General features: G+C 40.8%; 1 protein-coding gene across 1 annotated transcript in view; it reads left to right on the forward strand.

Moving 5' to 3' along the window:
- The window catches only part of col28a2b (collagen, type XXVIII, alpha 2b), a 44,661-nt gene that overhangs the window by 7,764 nt on the left and 17,115 nt on the right, over positions 1 to 19,782 (forward strand). The window contains exons 4-15 of the mRNA XM_053636355.1: positions 6,763 to 6,783; positions 8,006 to 8,065; positions 9,214 to 9,267; positions 10,511 to 10,555; positions 10,643 to 10,669; positions 10,866 to 10,910; positions 11,023 to 11,067; positions 11,741 to 11,794; positions 15,195 to 15,263; positions 16,883 to 16,951; positions 17,085 to 17,153; positions 18,586 to 18,654. Of these exons, the coding sequence (XP_053492330.1) occupies positions 6,763 to 6,783; positions 8,006 to 8,065; positions 9,214 to 9,267; positions 10,511 to 10,555; positions 10,643 to 10,669; positions 10,866 to 10,910; positions 11,023 to 11,067; positions 11,741 to 11,794; positions 15,195 to 15,263; positions 16,883 to 16,951; positions 17,085 to 17,153; positions 18,586 to 18,654 (627 nt within the window). The remainder of the gene's footprint in view (positions 1 to 6,762; positions 6,784 to 8,005; positions 8,066 to 9,213; positions 9,268 to 10,510; positions 10,556 to 10,642; positions 10,670 to 10,865; positions 10,911 to 11,022; positions 11,068 to 11,740; positions 11,795 to 15,194; positions 15,264 to 16,882; positions 16,952 to 17,084; positions 17,154 to 18,585; positions 18,655 to 19,782) is intronic.

The raw sequence follows: 19,782 nt of genomic DNA on the forward strand, positions 1-19,782 counted from the left end.
TCTGGCGAATGTCTTCCAGATACTCAGTAGTGCACAAAGCGCAGGTTTGTTTTGAACCGAACGCCAAAGTTGACTTTACTTTGGGCCATTTGTAAGAACTTTCCGTACTGCAGCACCATCAGAGGCATCGCTGTTAACACAGCTGCTGTACTTCCCGCTTCCTGCTGTCACGAGGGAGCCGAAACGACACTCAAAAACATCTGCATATTTTATATCTGTTTTCTCACTTTGAACTGGAGGAATTTTTACTTTCTTTGGATTGGATAACGAGGAGGATATAAAAGTGAGTTGTTATACAACATCTGTTCTAACACAGTATATTATAACCACAGTGAGTGTTTGAAGGTGTTGAGTAATTTTCTATAACAGCGGATCTGTCCGTAATTCCAGCTACGAATCACAGATATACATTACTGTGCTCGTTTTACTACGTTACTGTTTCTATAGTAACGGCTGATTCGAGAAAGATATGAATGTTAACAAAGAAAATGTTAAATGTCGTGGTTGTTCTGGGGAAGTTTTCTGTACGGAGACATTTATCGAACATTTATGGAAGGAGTCTCCAGTGTCAGTCTGTCTTCTCGTTTCTTGGTAACAAGACGAGCTGCCTTTTTTTGTGTGTGTGTGTTGTCAACTTCAAAAGAGGAAAAAAATAGAGACTGGTGTGGGAACAATGTGGCTACTGAATCTATTCAGTAGATTCCGTAGAATCTATCCACATTTATTGGTTAGTCTTAAATCTTTGTTGTGTCGAATGAATCGTTGCGCGTTGTACGGAGAATCAGACGGTTTCAACTTTCACTCTATGTACAGCGTCAATCCTGTTGAATCCTCTCCATCTCTCCGGGTTATATAGTGCTTGTGCTGTGGATATATTAACACATTCTCATCCTCAGGACATGGAGACGCTTACAGTCACTTTTCAGAATTGTTCTTGGAGCCTCATTACATACTTGGAGACCGGTGATATATACAGGGATGGGGGGTTGCACAGGGGAGGATTGCTAATCCACCTCTGGTTTAAGTGAACAAACTATGGCGCTGACGTCTGCCGTTTAATCAACAAAATGTCAAGCATGACGGTGATGATAACAATAACGACATACCGGTTCACAGTGCTTCATTGAGAAACACATTCCCCTTTCAAAACTGTCAAATATTAACTGCTGTGTACTTCTGTACTGTGTAACTCTTTATATTACGGTTCCTTTAAGAAACATTACTCACTGCATTGGTTATTATGATCTTCAGCAGTAATAAATAGTAATAAACAGTACTTTGAAGGCAAAGTAATTTACACACTTATTAATTGGTGTTTGTTTCAATCGTAATGAAATTACACTTGCATTGTCAGTTATTTCTAAAAAAATTTTAAAAATTTAAATCCATATCAATAGATTAATTTATAACCTGCAGCGTCATTGATCACAGCCTGAACGTCATAGGGACACCGATTACGTGTGTCCAATACGGCTGAAGGGCAAGTATTAAATTTGTATAATACTTGTATTACGATTTTTTTCCCGCTTGAAGGCAAAATTAAACCAAAATCAGAACCACGTCTAGCATCTCAAAGTAATGAGAAAGTTTTTCAAAGTTACAGCTTAGTATTTCCGAGGTAAAACGGCTTTCGTATTAGATATTCACCGCATGTTCACACCTCCAATACTGACAGGATTTAAAGATACTGTGAACATTTTTTACACCCACCTTATAAGCAAACACGCTCATTTTTTGCATTTATATAATATAAACATATATTTTTTCACTCCCCTCACTGCTTTTAATCAACCTTATACCTGGCACACAGTTACACATACAGTATGTTCAGCAGGATTGATCAGATGGCACACGCAAATTAGCTTATTTATTCGAGATCCCACTACATCATGGTTAAAAAGTGTCTGAGACGCATTATATAGCGTTTCAGTTACATGTGGTTTAGATTTCCTTGGAATTTTAGTAGTGTTGTATCTATGTCCATGTCTGGCTTTTATGTAGAGACAAAAAAAACCCCAATGGAGTAAAAGGGAAAATCTTGAAAGTGGATCTTTAGAACACCTAAAAGGCATCGTTAATCACCAGGGTAACTCGGGTGATTCTGGTGAATGGTGTACTGTGTTAGTACAGTACATTAGGAGTTAGGGGTGTTTGTAGGTGGAAACAAGAGTGTATGATGTGTCTATCAGCATGTTTAATAGGACTGTGTGCACGCCCGTGTGTATTTCACTCATTAACTGCACGATAAAGACCATTTTTGAGCTCGCTCGTTGTAGACCCTTACGGACATCTTACTCTTTCGATGGAACTCCTGGGGTGTAAATGGAGAGCAGTCTATTTTTGTGTCTGGAAGTAGCGGCGTTCCCCCAGAGGAAATTCTTGTCTGAAGTGAGTTATGTAGCCTTTAGATTGAAACTCTTTGTTGTGGTGAGTTGCCCTTAATATTTCTGAGCTCATACAACACTCACAATCACACACACACACACACACACACACACACACACACAAACACACATGCTGAGGAAACCATCACTGAACAACTGCTGGCCAGAACTTTCCAGTTAAAAAACAAACAAAAAAAAAAAGAGCAGGATGTGGGTCTGATTTCAGCCTTAGATGAATCTGAAATAATAAATGGTGGATGGATTAGTTGGCGGCGGTTTCTAAAGTTAAGAGTGGTGGGACGTTAACGCTGAGAACGGCGTCTCACTACAATTCCCAGAATCCACCTCGACATGGACAAAGCAGGACTACACATCGCTGCACACACACACTCCGCTACGTTCAAGATCACCAGATATCTGACTCAATTAAATCGATGCCTATATACAAACACAAACACTGCGAAGTATCGCGCTGGATTTTGCGTTTGCTTCACAAAATGTCTGCTTGTCTGCCTTTAGACCCGCCGTGAGATCTTCCACGCACTCCGTAAACCGCCGTTAAATATTATAAACATGCTTCGATTAATGAGTTCAGGGTCACCCGTCCAGGGTGTCCTCCGCCTTGTGCCCGGAGTTCCCAGGGATAAGCTCCCAGCTCAACGCAGGCCTTTCTACGATAAGCGATACAGACGGGTGTTTTATCTTGACCTGAATTTGGTCTGATTGATATCGGATCTCACGTGCATACAGTACAAAGCAGAGAAAGACTAGAGGGCACACCACGTTAGAAAGGTAAAGAACACCAGCACTGATCCGACTGCTCAGAACTGTTGTGATGGGCGTGGCCTAATATTCTAATATGCATGCATGCCTGCTTGACCTCAAATGCTAAATCTAAACTGTAAACCATGGCACATTTGTATAGGTATCGGAAATTCGATATTTATTCAGACCTTGTGCTGCATATCGTGCTCTATATGCAATCACGTATATAGAGCTGGCGTCTGCAAACCGTTATTGGGTTCTAGCTTGAATGTGTTCTTCACTTTGTTCTGCTTTGCCGCGTCCTTGTTCGAGTTAGACACATGAGGAACTGTACTGAGGCCATGAGAGAGTGAGAGAGAGAGAGAGAGAGAGAGAGAGAGAGAGAGAAGCGGATGTCTTACTCATCTTTTATAGAAGCTCTGTAACTTTTTACTGCTGCTGTTTCTGATTTTCTGACATGCTGAAACACTCAAAAATATGAGAAAACCTGAAGAGACTCTATATATAAATTTTCTCATTCCATGTGGATTACATCTGCTTGGAGTTTGCACTTTTTCCTTCATATCCAAGTCTGGATACTGTCACAAATGCTACAATTCATAGCTAGCTCGTGTTGCTAGCCATTTTAGCTCAACTTCTCAATTCTCAAGTGAACAAGTGACCGTGTGTATTACCCATAATACACTTGGTTTACAAATCTAAACTACAGATGAATATGGAAAGAAATGAAATCTAAGGTTAACACTCTTATCTGTAAAAAAAATAAAATAAAATAAAATTAGCTAGCGGTTATCTGTGTTCATCAGATTTAGCATGTCCGTGTCACTGATTTGTCTACAGTTGAGTTATTTTACAGCACATGCTAGTCACTACTTAGCCAATTAGCACAGTACACCATTACAAACCACACTCTAATGTTAACAGTGACCTGATGACTAGCGTGGCGTCTTCTATCAAAAGCTAGCATACGGTATAAGACACGGCCAGAAGGTACCGCCTCAACATCTGAGCGTTTAAGTCAGAAACTTGCAGGTGCTTTAAATAGCTAAACGAATGCTGCTGTGGAATTCGGCGAAAGGCGAGTGTGTGTCAGGGCCAAGCTTTATTTATTGTGTTCTGAGTAAATCTAATAAACGCAGAGACCTGATGAGGCATGATTTGCTGCTTTTAGTATTCGCACAGTGAGTTCATACACACCGAGTGTTTAACCCACGGTAAACTGAGTCGGCTTCAAAGGTTAATCCATGACATGACGAGACTAGACGGAGAGAGAAAAAGGTGTTTAAAGGTATTTAAAAAAACTCTGTGTGTGTGTGTGTGTGTGTGTGTGAGTCAGGCTCAACTGTCTACAATGAACTTGTGAACTTTTATTTCACCAGTGCTTGATCAGTGATCAGTTAAAAACAAACAAAAAAAACAAATCGAACTTTCTCCCCTTTTTCATTTCTTTTACTTATGATATTTATTATCTTTTTTTTTTTTTCCACACACCAAATCACGTCGGAGTTTGTTCTGTTAAACCACAGAAGGCAATTTAGGATAAAGGACCGTCTGAGGAGACGTTTAATTAGAAATACACACTTTTCCATAAGTAATGCACTGCGTTGGTGTAGGCAAAGTTTTCGTCCACATCTGTCTTCAGACCTCAGACATCACTACAGACACGTGCACGCTTCTGAAGTCTATTCTTCTCGCATGACGTCACCTCCAGCGCCTCTGTCTGAACGTATGACGGAATTGCAATGTGTCACACTGAAATGTGTCTTTTCATGTCTTCGATTCATATAACGTCCATGAATTATTTCCCCCCCCTGACCCCCCCCCCCCGCCCAAATGATAAATTACCAAATGATAGATTTATGAACTTAGGAAACATTTTTAAGTGAGCTGTGAGCACAGCATATGAGTGCTCAGTCAGCTTATCCTTCAAACCATGGGTATGTTTTCTGTACTGGAGAGCACATTCAATTCAGAAAAAAAAAAAAAACTGGCGTTATTTTATTCATCTGACAAAACAAAATAGCGAATTAAAAGTATAATAACTGCACACGCTAGATGATTTTTTTTTTTTTTTTTTTTACATTACATCGTGTACACGATTAACTGTTGGCTCATTATAATTTAAACAATTTAATGAATTATTTTTGGGGCCTGTCCATTCCTTTACTGCTACTCTATACTTGCTACTTGTATTTTTTTTTTTAAACCCCACCTTAGCTTCACTCTTTCTGCTGATTTATTTCTAGATTATCCTACAAAATAATCAGATGATCTGGATCAAGTGCTATTTTATTTACAAGCTGCTGTAGATTATGTTTTTTTTTTTTTTTTTAATTTAAATCAACCAAATCTGAAGTGATTAATGTGATTAACGTGCTAATTTCTACTAAAAGTACAACCCCAATCCCAAAAAAGTTGGGACGCTGTGTAAAATGTACATAAATGTGAATAAAACCAGAACTCAAAAACCCGTATGTTATTCACAATAGAACGTAGAAAACATATAAAACGTTGAAACTGAGGAAATGTACTGTTTTGAGAATCGAATAAGGTCATTTTGAATTTCATGGCCGCAACACGTCTCAAAAAAGTTGGGACGGGGGCAACAAAAGGCTGGAAAAGTAAGTGTTAGTAAAAAAAAAACAGCTGGAGGAACATTTTGCAACTAATTAGGTTATTTGGCAACAGGTCAGTGAGATGAATGGGTATAAAAGGAGCATCTTTTTATTTTTTGATTTCCATTACAGAATCAGGCCTGTTTTTAATGCAGTGCCGCCTGAGGACCCGAAGATCACGGGCATGCAGTATTGATTTTCACCCTTGTTCCTTGCGCACAGAGATTTCTCCAGATTCTCGGAATCTTTTGATGATATTATGTACCGTAGATGACGAGATATTCACAGTCTTCGCACTTTTACCTTGAGGAACATTGTTCTGAAATTGTTCCACAAATTGTAGACGCAGTTTTTCGCAGATTGGTGAACTTCTGCCCATCTTTACTTCTGAAAGACTCCGCCTCTCTAAGATCCTCTTTTTATACCCAATCATCTCACTGACCTGTTCCCAATCAACCTCCAGCTGTTCCTTTTTACTAACACTTACTTTTCCAGCCGTTTGTTGCCCCGTCCCAACTTTTTTGAGATGTGTTGTGGCCATCGAATTCAAAATGACCTTATTTTTGTCTTAAAATGGTACATTTCCTCAGTTTAAACAGTTGAGATGTTTTCTATGTTCTATTGTGAATAACATACGGGTTTATGAGATTTGCAAATCATCAAGTTCTGTTTTTTTTTTTTTACATTTTACACAGCGTCCCAACTTTTTTTTGGATTGGGCTTGTACTTGTTTAGCTAATATTTATCTCTTTGTAAAAAAAACAAAAAAAAAACAACTCCAAAATCATGTGCATACGCTCTTTACACATAAATTCTAGTCGTCTGGAGACGATGGGTTCCCTTTAGAGTCTGGTTGAAAACAAATTCCCAAAACAAGAGGGAACTTAATGGCAGAAATCAAGGTGGTTGTTGATCTTGAATGTAACACTGGGGCTTGTGGAGATTTTCATGATGAAACTGGATTAATATTATTTTCCTTTTTCCCTTTCCTATTCTAGACGGCGTTGGCAGATGAGGCGGTGAGTGTGCATTTAAAAAAAAAACACTTATTAAGTCATTAACTCTTTTTATCAGAGGCCAAAAAGTGGAATCGTTTTGGGCATGCCCGTGTTCAGCGTTGAATTTATTTGTGATGTCACACTCTACAGTACTCGTTGATGTCATATATGAAAGTCGACACTCAGGACTTTGCAGGTTTTCAGAAGTATTTCTATTTTACCTAGCCTACTAATGTTCTAATTCTATTGTGGCAATTGTAGACAGTCTTTCACTATCAAAAAAGATTTAGGCCCTGTGTACACTAGTGCGTTTTAAAACGAAAACGGTCCTCGTCCACGCTGGCGTTTCCGCCGTGTTTCAGAAACGATCTCCGTCCACGCTACACGAGCGAAAACGCGTGTCACGTGACCATTCATGCACACTGGGCATGCGCATACAGTACAAGTGTAAACAGGAAGTCGGTTGCTAGTCCAAACCGGCGTTCCGTGTAGGGCTTACGCCGCTCGAAATGAGATTCGTTGGCGATCGCTCTAATCGTAGCTCGCCTCTTGCGCATGTAGCAGCTGCAGTGTTATAAAATACAGAATTGAACCGCACAACGGCGGCTAAGAATGACGACAAAGCCAGAAAAGCTCGCGGTTCAGTCTCCGTGTAGTTGTGTATACGGTCGAGATAGCGTAACGGTCATGTGGTAGGGGCTTGAGGAATCAGGGAAGAATATGTGACGATCCAGAAGACCCAATCAGGGAGCGGATGTGGGCGGAGCCACACCTTCGTTTTCAAAAGTCTTCATTTTCGAGGATGGAAAACGCCGGAGTAGTGTGGACGACAGGCGTAACCGTAGCAACAGTTATGCATTTTAAAACGAAAATGCACTAGTGGAAACAGGGCCTCAGTTGTGCTGTCTGTTTTATCCCTGTACCACTGTTATTGTGACAGAGGTGTGAATTCTTTGGCCAGCAGGGGGCTCAAACGCCTCCCCTTTCCCATCGCCCCGCTCACTTGCAACTGATCACAGAGCCATGGTACTCTACATACAGAAACCCAACAGTGTCCTGACTCATCTTATACCAGGCTTGCAGCCATAAAATAATTCATTTGTTTATACTGATTGAAAATGTCCGATTAATCAGCAGAATGGAACGCAAGTTTCCTGCTAGTCATCACCTCCCTCTATGGATCATATTTTTTTATGCATATGTGTTTCTGTGTGTGTGTGTGTGTGTGTGTGTGTGTTTACAGTGTCCGTCGGAAAAGAAATGTGTGTGTGAGAAAGGAGAGAGAGGACCAAGTGGGCCAGCTGTAAGTAAATACACCCCACTCCATGATAAATCATTTCTATCCTGATAGGCATGGTCTCTTCCGAGATGACTCCACCTCCGTTCCTAACCCTAACCCTAACCCTAGATGTTCACAGGGCATGAAGGTCACTGAATGGTTTGATGAAGATGAAAATGATGGCATTCATAGTCACCAGATCTCAAACCAATCGAAGAGATTTTGGAGCGATGTGTTAGACCAAAATCATCTCGACACCGACACAGAAACTCGTGTAACGTTTATCTTATACAGCCTATTTTTTAAGGGTGCCAATAATTCTGGAGCTGACTATAAAACACACTCTCTCTTAGAGGATGAGAGCTGAGAGTGAAGAGGAGTGTACCGTGTGTGTTTTTAGGTCGATTGAACGCTAGACGTGCCGTGAAGCCGGTAGGCGGTCGTGCAGAGCACTGCAGTAGCTGAACCGTGAGATGATTCGGGTCGATAAGACGACTGTTTGTGGAGGATTTGGGTTTCTATTCACATCTCTCCTTTTACATCTCTCCAGAGCACAGTATTCAGGATAATTGGGTGGTGAGATGTTGTTCACTTCAAGCGAGGAGAATCCAGCGATAATTAGCCTGCAAGCTAAAACACATTCACTGAATTCCTTCTCTTTCTGAGGGGCATTTATTTATTCACAGAGCCCTATCGGGGGCGGGGGGGGGTTCGAAGGTTGGTGCAAAAACATTACTGCCTGTTGCGTAAGTCATATCTGTTGATATAGATTAGTACTCTCTAATTAAAGTAATACTTGAGCCTAATTTCTATCCAGTGCATCTGTAGTGTATGTGTGATTATTCTGAATGAATGGACAAAGGTGTTCATGGTAGTAGAGCGGGTTGTCCACTAACCGTAGGGTCGGCGGTTTGATTCCCGGCTCACGTGACTCCACATACTGAAGTGTCCTTGGGCGAGACACTGAACCCCAAGTTGCTCCCGATGGCAAGCTAGCACTTTGCATGGCAGCTCTGCTAGCATTGGTGTGTGTGTGAGTGTGTGAATGAGAACCAGTGTAAAGCGCTTTGTAGAACCACTAAGGTTAAAAACGTGCTTATATAAGTGCAGACCATTTAAAGTGCAAATCATTTTGTCTCTACTTTACTTTACTCTCTCTCTCTGTATGGCAGGGCAAAAGGGGTCGACCAGGGGACGATGGAAGCCCGGGGCCGAAAGGTCAGAAGGTCAGAAAAACGTTTCCATTCTTATTCTAAAATGCAGAGGTGCTAACGTTCACATTTGCACTAAACATGAATAAAATTCCCCCGCCCGAAAAGGACACGAAAGATGTACTGTACTTGTATTCGTGGTTACGTTTGCTTTTCATTGATTGCAAATGAATTCACAAACCTTGGTCTTGTGAGCCAATAGAAGACAAAAGCGCGAGTATTTTGTGTTGCTGTGTCGGTAATCAGGTCACTCAGTAATAAAAGGTACAATGTGTTGTGTCTGTCATTTAATATTTTATTTCCGTATGTATCACATACTTATATACATACATACTGTGATTTTCTTTTTTTATTTTTATTTACTGAGTATTTTGTGTTCCAGTTTGCGCAGACAAGATGTCTGATTTGTTATCTTATTATTTATTATACTCCATATACAGTTTATTATAATATAATCTTTTTTATTATCTTATACTTTAATGTTATTCTCCTATTTGCACGTCATAGTTTAGACTCCTGACTGAATGTTTTGACCGAAAGATTAAGTGGTGTTCGTTTTCGAAGTGAATAAAAAACAGTAGCTCGTTATGTAGAATTTTCTTAGACAGTGTGTGTCACGTTCCGGAGCGTAAGGAAGGACTGGACGGATGAAAGTGCAGTAAAAGACTTTTATTTACGAGCGACGGGCAGACAAATCCAAATCATGATACGATAAACGAGAAACAAAGTCAATAAACATGAAACGAGAACGAGAACAAAGAACAACCGCTTGGTAACGAGAATACACTCAGTACTACGCACTGTGCACAGAGACATGAGGGGTTTATATAACGAACGTAATCATGGGTTAAACACATGACAGCTGAAAACAATGCGGACACACATTCGGAAAACACCCAATGACAAAACAGGGGCTGAGACAGAACATAACCCTAACAAAAGCACGTGTCCAACGTAAACAAAGTCAATGTCATTGAAGTGCTTCGGTTTTCCGAGCATGGTGCAATATTGCAGCGCTGACTCAAGGGGAAATCGTGACAGTGTGTAAGACAGTGTGTCAGAGTTCCTCGTTCGCGGCTGTGAGAGTCTACGAAGCTTCTTTTTGGTCGCTGCGTAATCCCGCATACTAGATGATATATGTACATTTTCTTTACTGTTATTCTAAAATCCGGGAGAAATGTGAGCATATAGGCTTAGTGAAAGAAATCCTCGACAGATACTATAACGTGATTAAAATCTGACTTCCTGCTTCCTGTAGGGTGAGAGCGGATATCCAGGCCTGCCAGGGCAAATTGGCTCCGAGGTCAGTCTCCAATTTATTTATTTATTTATTTTAAATCTGATTTGCATGACAGTATGTAACATGGTGGATAATTCCTTGTGTCATCAGGGCAAACCAGGAAGTAGAGGAGAAAAGGTAAGAATCATGATGATGTCGATTACTGAGAATGTTTCAGTTTTGTTCAATTCACTTTATTGTCATGAAAATATAACGGTACCGTTCTGTCCCTGATGACCCGCTGTGTTCTGTGCAACTCCTGACCCTTTTGTCTTTCCACATTTGCATATGTTTTTACACCTTTAGTAAATAATGGCCTGTTTTTTTTTGCCAGGGAGGGAGAGGAGAATGCGGGATGCCTGGTGTCAAAGGAGACAGAGTGAATACGCGACTCCTCACACACACACACACACACACACACACACACACCATCCACTGGACAACTCTTACTGATTTTGATACAGATCTTCTGTATGATTTGTTCCTAACAGGGTCCTGAAGGTCCTGTGGGCATCAGTGGAATCAGAGGAGTGCAGGTTTGTTGTTTATATGTTGTTATATATCATTTACTACCGTTATCAAGCTGTACATTACTTCCTTTAGGTTAATTTATGAATAAATAATAATACACTTAATATTGTGCTGTTATTAGAACTTACCCTTGTTTATTATGTTTCCCATGCGTCCTCTTTTGAGTACGTTTTTTAGATTAATTAAATAATGACACGTTGTACTTTTTATGCATTTATAGTTACTTTTAATGTTGTGCAGAACAAGTTAATTCCTGTTATCACTTACATTATAGCAGCTATAAACATTTGTTCCATCGCTATCCACCACTAGAATAAGAGAAAAACATGCAGCTCGTCACGAGTAAAAAACAACAACAACAACAACAAAAAAAAAACACACAAAGCCCAAACTCCTCTGTGTAAAGACTTTCCCGTGTCAGAAACTTAACATTACGGCTTTACCTCCAGCTGTTAAAAAGCACTGACACTGGAGACTCCTTCCATAAATATAAAAAATAAATGTTTCCTCACAGAAACTTTCAGAAGTATCTAAAGACCTCTCAAACTATAACCATGTCTCAACTATGAACAGAAAGGTGGATCAGAAGAACATCATGACAGTGTGTCAGCCATTTTGTCTGATATGTATAAGTGTGTGTTCTTATGGTTGATGTTGTTGTTTGTTTTTTTAACTTAGGGTTTGCCTGGACCTAATGGCGACACTGGACCCCAGGGACCACCAGGACACAAAGTAAGCCAGATACACACATCTCTCACACAACATTTTCATCCTAACAAAGCAACATTCTCATCAGTGGGGAATTATGGTCAAATTACAGCTCAGATTTGTAAGATGTGCTAAACCTGCTACTTTAATGCACTTAGACTAAAACATAGTACAGTGTAGACTGTGCCTAGTGCAATAAATACAACAAGGCCCATATAGTTTAGATACAGAGTCTAGTGTCTGAGTCTAGTTCACTACATGGACTCTAATGGGTTTTCTAGACTGCACCTAGTACACTACCCACTACATCATGTAGATTATGATGACAGAGTCTAGGGCACTACATCAGCTGAGACTAATCTACTATAGAGTGTCTAGTGCACTACATCAGCTGAGACTAATCTACTATAGAGTGTCTAGTACACTACATCGGCTGAGACTAATCTACTATAAAGTGTCTAGTCCATTACATCGGCTGAGACTAATCTACTATAAAGTGTCTAGTGCACTACATCGGCTGAGACTAGTCTACTATAGAGTGTCTAGTGCACTACATCGGCTGAGACTAGTCTACTATAGAGTGTCTAGTACACTACATCGGCTGAGACTAATCTACTATATAGTGTCTAGTGCACTACATCGGCTGAGACTAATCTACTATAGAGTGTCTAGTACACTACATCGGCTGAGACTAATCTACTATATAGTGTCTAGTACACTACATCGGCTGAGACTAATCTACTATATAGTGTCTAGTGCACTACATCGGCTGAGACTAATCTACTATAGAGTGTCTAGGGCACTACATCAGCTGAGACTAATCTACTATAGAGTGTCTAGTACACTACATCGGCTGAGACTAATCTACTATATAGTGTCTAGTGCACTACATCGGCTGAGACTAATCTACTATAAAGTATCTAGTGCACTACATCAGCTGAGACTAATCTACTATAGAGTGTCTAGGGCACTACATCGGCTGAGACTAGTCTACTATAAAGTGTCTAGTGCACTACAACGGCTGAGACTAATCTACTATAAAGTGTCTAGTCCATTACATCGGCTGAGACTAGTCTACTATAAAGTGTCTAGTGCACTACGTCGGCTGAGACTAGTCTACTATATAGTGTCTAGTGCACTAGGTCGGCTGAGACTAGTCTACTATATAGTGTCTAGTGCATTACATCGGCTGAGACTAGTCTACTATAGAGTGTCTAGTGCACTACATCGGCTGAGACTAGTCTACTATATAGTGTCTAGTGCACTACATCGGCTGAGACTAGTCTACTATATAGTGTCTAGTGCATTACATCGGCTGAGACTAGTCTACTATAGAGTGTCTAGTGCACTACGTCGGCTGAGACTAGTCTACTATATAGTGTCTAGTGCACTACATCGGCTGAGACTAGTCTACTATAGAGTGTCTAGTGCACTACATCGGCTGAGACTAATCTACTATAGAGTGTCTAGTGCACTACATCGGCTGAGACTAGTCTACTATATAGTGTCTAGTGCATTACATCGGCTGAGACTAGTCTACTATAGAGTGTCTAGTGCACTACATCGGCTGAGACTAGTCTACTATAGAGTGTCTAGTGCACTACGTCGGCTGAGACTAGTCTACTATATAGTGTCTAGTGCACTACATCGGCTGAGACTAGTCTACTATATAGTGTCTAGTGCACTACATCGGCTGAGACTAGTCTACTATATAGTGTCTAGTGCATTACATCGGCTGAGACTAATCTACTATAGAGTGTCTAGTACACTACATCGGCTGAGACTAATCTACTATAGAGTGTCTAGTGCATTACATCGGCTGAGACTAGTCTACTATAGAGTGTCTAGTGCACTACATCGGCTGAGACTAGTCTACTATAGAGTGTCTAGTGCACTACGTCGGCTGAGACTAGTCTACTATATAGTGTCTAGTGCACTACATCGGCTGAGACTAGTCTACTATATAGTGTCTAGTGCACTACATCGGCTGAGACTAGTCTACTATATAGTGTCTAGTGCACTACATCGGCTGAGACTAGTCTACTATATAGTGTCTAGTGCATTACATCGGCTGAGACTAATCTACTATAGAGTGTCTAGTGCACTACATCGGCTGAGACTAGTCTACTATATAGTGTCTAGTGCACTACATCGGCTGAGACTAGTCTACTATAGAGTGTCTAGGGCACTACATCGGCTGAGACTAGTCTACTATATAGTGTCTAGTGCACTACATCGGCTGAGACTAATCTACTATAGAGTGTCTCGTGCACTACATCGGCTGAGACTAGTCTACTATAGAGTGTCTAGGGCACTACATCAGCTGAGACTAATCTACTATAGAGTGTCTAGTGTACTACATCGGCTGAGACTAGTCTACTATATAGTGTCCAGTGCACTACATCGGCTGAGACTAGTCTACTATAGAGTGTCTAGGGCACTACATCAGCTGAGACTAATCTACTATAGAGTGTCTAGTGCACTACATCGGCTGAGACTAATCTCAGCATGTGTTTCTGTCAGACTGACACTCTTTAACACTGTTTAAGTGATATTACACAAGCTTCAGTAGAGAGTGTGCTTGTAATATTAGTGTTCGACTTTGATATGTACCCTCCAGCTCTGCACAAATCCACTGCCAGTCCAGCAGCTGCCAGTGCCAACACATAATCATTTCTCTGGAATGTTCTCTGAATCACCGGGTGCAACAGTGTTCACTTACCCTACCAGGCCAAAGTTTGTGCGCCCCTGCTCATAGAAATCTTAATTTAGACCATTTTTACAATTTTAAAATAATAATAAAAACACTAACAATAACAATATAAAATAACAAAAACTGAATAATAATGGTAAAAATGATGTAATTATGCAGTAAGAAAACTTTTAAACAAATAAAATATATATATATATTTTTTATAATTCTTAAAAATATTCCCACTGAAGCTTCTGCACACGCTGCATTTTCATGCTGGAGCTTCACCCAGGAAGATTTTCTTAAACGTCATAAATGGCCCCCACATTCATTTTAATTCTGAAATAAACTCACACATTGCCATTAGCTTCATTATTTACGCTATATGCCTTTTGACTGGTCATGTGACTGGCACATATTTTTAGGCTCATTCTTTGTAGTGCCCTATATATAGTGCACTACTATTATAGAGCTTATTAAAGTAAATATTCTAAGTCCAGTGCACTATGTTGACCAAGCCTAGAAAATCACATAGACTTAGTCAAATGTACTGCACTTAGACAAGTTATGCTAGTGCAATATATAGTACAGACTGAGCCTAGCGCACTAACTTGTCTGTGCCTTGTGCACTATACACACTGAGTCTAATATCAGTGATAAAGTATAAGGATCAGTAATGTCTGTTACCATAACCCAGCAAATGTCTCTGTGTCTGTCTGTCTGTGTGTTCAGGGAGAGAGGGGCTTTCCTGGACCACCTGGACTTCAGGGTGAAACTGGAATAGGTATTGCTGGACCAAAGGTAAGGTATGGTACAAAACAAAAGCATAATTGTAGGATTGGACTCAACTAACTGACTGTGAGAAATATCCGGGTCTGCTCCAGCACCCTATAGTCGCACCCAGTAGTCGCACCCAGTAGTCGCACCCTGTAGTAGCACCCTGTAGTAGCACCCTGTAGTCGCACCCTGTAGTCGCACCACGTAGTAGTACCTTGTAGTATCACCCTGTAGTCACACCCTGTAGTCACACCCTGTAGTAGTACCCTGTAGTCACACACTATAGTAGCACCCTGTAGTTGCACCCTGTAATCGCACCCTGTAGTAGCACCACATAGTATCACCTTGTAGTCACACTATGTAGTCACACCCAGTAGTCGCACAATGTAGTAGCACCCTGTAGTAGCACCACATAGTATCACCTTGTAGTCACACCCTGTAGTCACACCCTGTAGTAGCACCCTGTAGTCACACCCTGTAGTCATACCCTGTAGTCATACCCTGTAGTCGCACCCTGTATAGTACCCTGTAGTCACACCCTGTAGTATCACCCTGTAGTCACACCCTGTAGTAGCACCACGTAGTAGTACCTTGTAGTATCACCCTGTAGTCACACCCTGTAATAGCACCCTGTAGTAGCACTCTGTAGTCACACCCTGTAGTCACACCCTGTAGTAGCACCACGTAGTAGTACCCTGTAGTAGCACCACATAGTATCACCTTGTAGTCACACCCTGTAGTCACACCCTGTAGTAGCACCACGTAGTAGTACCCTGTAGTAGCACCACATAGTATCACCTTGTAGTCACACCCTGTAGTCACACCCTGTAGTAGCACCACGTAGTAGTACCCTGTAGTAGCACCACATAGTATCACCTTGTAGTCACACCCTGTAGTCACACCCTGTAGTAGCACCACATAGTAGCACCCTGTAGTAGCACCCTGTAGTCACACCCTGTAGTATCAACCTGTAGTCATACCCTGTAGTCATACCCTGTAGTCGCACCCTGTATAGTACCCTGTAGTCACACCCTGTAGTATCACCCTGTAGTCACACCCTGTAGTATCACCCTGTAGTCACACCCTGTAGTCATACCCTGTAGTAGCACCCTGCAGTAGCACCATATAGTAGCACCCTGTAGTCGCACCCTGTATAGCACCCTGTAGTCGCACCCTGTATAGCACCCTATAGTCGAGAGATTGCGTGTTTAAATTGCAACAACGCCTCAGCTGTCAATGGCTTAGAGTCTGAAAGAACTGCTGACCTTTTCAAGTTATGAAATGAGAAACTCCAGTTTAGAGGTGGAATTGTTTCTAGATTATTCCTTATCAAGCCTGTATGTAAATGTTTTATCTGCAACTGAAGTAAAAAAAAAAAAAAAAGGCCATAGTCTAAAAAAATAGAGAGAGATTCTACATGGGAATTTATTCCTTTAGTGCAGCCTTGTGTATTTTTATCTCATCAGATATGATGTTGAATGTTTGACTACATAAACTAAGCCAAGTTTTCACACTTCCATTCAAAAGTGTTCAATCACCAGTCCTATTTTATTCAACCGTCATCATTTTACTCCCTGAAGGCATTTAAATGCTTTATTCAGAATTGAGAGAAAACAATAAGTTGTGTGTGTGTGTGTGTGTAGGGTGAGATGGGACTTCAGGGCAGAGCTGGACCTCCTGGACCTCCAGGACTCGGAGAACCTGGCCTACCAGTAAACACACACACACACACCACACCACACTATTTATGTGTTTGATTGTGTGTTTGTTTGGATATTCATTTAATAATAGACTTTTTGTTGATTGGTTCTGTGTGTGTGTGTGTGGGTGTGTGTGTGAGTGTAGGGTCCTCAGGGGCCACAGGGAGTGCAGGGAGAGAAAGGACCTCCAGGAGAAGGATTACCTGGGCCAAAGGTACGAACATTATGTGAACATTTACATGAGGAAAGTTACGTGTATTCAGAGGCAGGTCACGCAGTAGCTTCCTGGGGCTCCACAGTCCGAGTATGTAAATTACCTGCGAAAATTCTGAATAACAAGCTTTACTCAAACACAGTGTTACCGAATAAGATGTAAAACAAACTATTAATTCATTTTATGGCCGAAATAGCACCCTACATCCTATCCACACACGGCAGCACTCAACCGTTTGACGGCAAACAAGAGAGCACGGCTGCGTCCCGAACCGCGTACTTACCTGCTACAGTATATAGTAGGAGAAATACACGTATCTCAGCTGCTATATAGACGGTAAGTACGCGGTTTGGGACGCAGCCCACGGCTTCAAGCAGTCGTCTATTAGCGCGTACAGCACGACAAATAATTAACCGCACTTGAACCGTACGTAAAATTAAAAATAAAATCACCCAAAACTGTATACGGTTCCATAACGAAGACGAACTATACGTCGATACGTGAAATTCTGGAGGGAATGTCGGACGACGTGGCGTGGCGTGGGGACGTAATGACGTGTGACGTTAATCCATCTACGTTCTATATCATGTAGCACGGGAACATGAAAGGAGTATTCTAAAAGCGACTCATGTAAACACCTTAATCAGAATATTATACGTCTTATTCAGAATAAGGTCAATAATTAGATTACCGCTGTCCGTGTAAACGTCGTCAGTGACAAGGTGGTGTGACGAAGCAGAGTTGCTGTTACTACCCTGCTGTTAATTATTTTCCGAAAGCAGCACACCCCTTTATGTTTTATTTCTTTCATACCACAGCGGTTTACAATCATTACAATTTGTATGCGTTAAATAATGACGTCATACTTTATATCCGTTTATAGTTACATTTAATGTCTCTCCTCTCTCTCTCTCTCTCTCTTCAATTTAATAAGACGAAAGACAAAAAAAAAAAAAAAACACAGCTTGCCATATTAGTGAGAAACCGGAAAATGCAAACTCCTCTGTCCTGAAGCCTTTCCCGTGGTGGAAAACTTACTGACTACTGACAAAGTCTTACTGTTACAAAGAGCCGACACTGGACACTCCTTCTCTGAACGTTTGACGAATGTCTCCTCGCAGAAAAATTCACCACGTCGACAATTATAAGATTTTCTTTGAAAAATAACAACAGGTGTTTTAGTTCCAGATATTCTTCGCTATATTATACAGTAAGTGGAGCACATATTAGAATGAGCGCATTCATATAAACCTGGGATTTGAGCGCTGCCTTTAGAGAAAACTCATCCAAGCCTTCTGACCAATCAGATTTGAGGATTTTGCATTGCTGTGGTAAGTCAATTAACAATCACAGAGAAGCGAAAGAGGTGTGATTATAGAGATGCAGTGACACTGACATTATGAAACATTATAGTCCTTATTTATTTTCACAGGGAGAGAGAGGACCAGAGGGCCCGAAGGGGCCGAGAGGACCAGTTGGACCTGGAATTAAAGGAGACAAGGTAACGACATGAGAAAACTTTATTGTTTTCACTCAGGACACATTTGAGACAGAGATTATACAAGTCTTTCATTAAACCTCTTTGATGTACGAGTTGGCTAGTTTGAAATTTTGACATTTTGCCCTCTGAGGTGTAAAAACGCTTCTCACTAAAGAGCATTCTGGCGAGTCCATACACATTCAAGACAAATCCGAGGCTGTGTCTCAAACCACACGTTTCCCATATATATATTTACAACTGTAAGAATTGAATTATATTCCAGTATTGTCATAGATACGTTTATATAGCACAGTTCATACACTTTCGACGAAGCCAATGTGGTTTACATTGGAGAAAAGATAATAACATGAATGAAAAGATAAGAACATTGAATAAAAACGTATGTAGTGTAAATGAAATACAATAGATTTAAATATGAATGAATATCTCATAAAGACAAACTAAAAGTCCATTGCTAGAAATGAAGTGCAGCACGGATAAAATGCAAGTTTTAAAACTCGCTGCTAGGCACAAGAAAGTTTTCACTTGAATCTGGGGCACATTTAAGATCTTCTGGGAGTTGGTTGTAGTTGTCTGTAGCGTAAACGCTCAATTCTGCTTCACCGTGTTAGTTTGGTTTATATACTCTACTGGCTGACGCATACTCGTGAATCTCAGGATCTAAGAGACATACTAGTTTTATGTTCTCTAAGCATCTCAGGAACGTATTCTGGACCTAATCCACTTGGTAATCCACTTTCCAGTCTATTGTGTGAATAACCCGTAGCGAGTGTAAAGGTTTTACGAGCGGAGCGATGTGCTCTGTTCTCTTTATTCCGGTTAAAACTCTTGCAGCGGCATTTTGAGTGCGCTCTAGCTGTTTAATGGTCATTTTGAGAGGTGTAGTTTAAAGATCGTTACTGCAATCTAAGGTGGCGGAGATTTTGTTAAAAAAATTAACAAAAGCATGGATGAGTTTCTCGAGGTCGTGTTGTGGCATTAAACGTTTGAATCTGCCTAGGTTTTGAATCCTCTTTTGACATGGATAGTCGAATGCCAAGTCGAACGCCAATCTAGTCGAATGCCAAGGTTTCCGAGTCGGTCTTTAGATTTTAGAGCCCAGGATTGAAAGTGTGCACTAATTTTGAG

The sequence above is a fragment of the Ictalurus furcatus genome, chromosome 11 (genome assembly GCF_023375685.1).
Source record: "Ictalurus furcatus strain D&B chromosome 11, Billie_1.0, whole genome shotgun sequence".
NCBI classification, from domain to species: domain Eukaryota; kingdom Metazoa; phylum Chordata; class Actinopteri; order Siluriformes; family Ictaluridae; genus Ictalurus; species Ictalurus furcatus.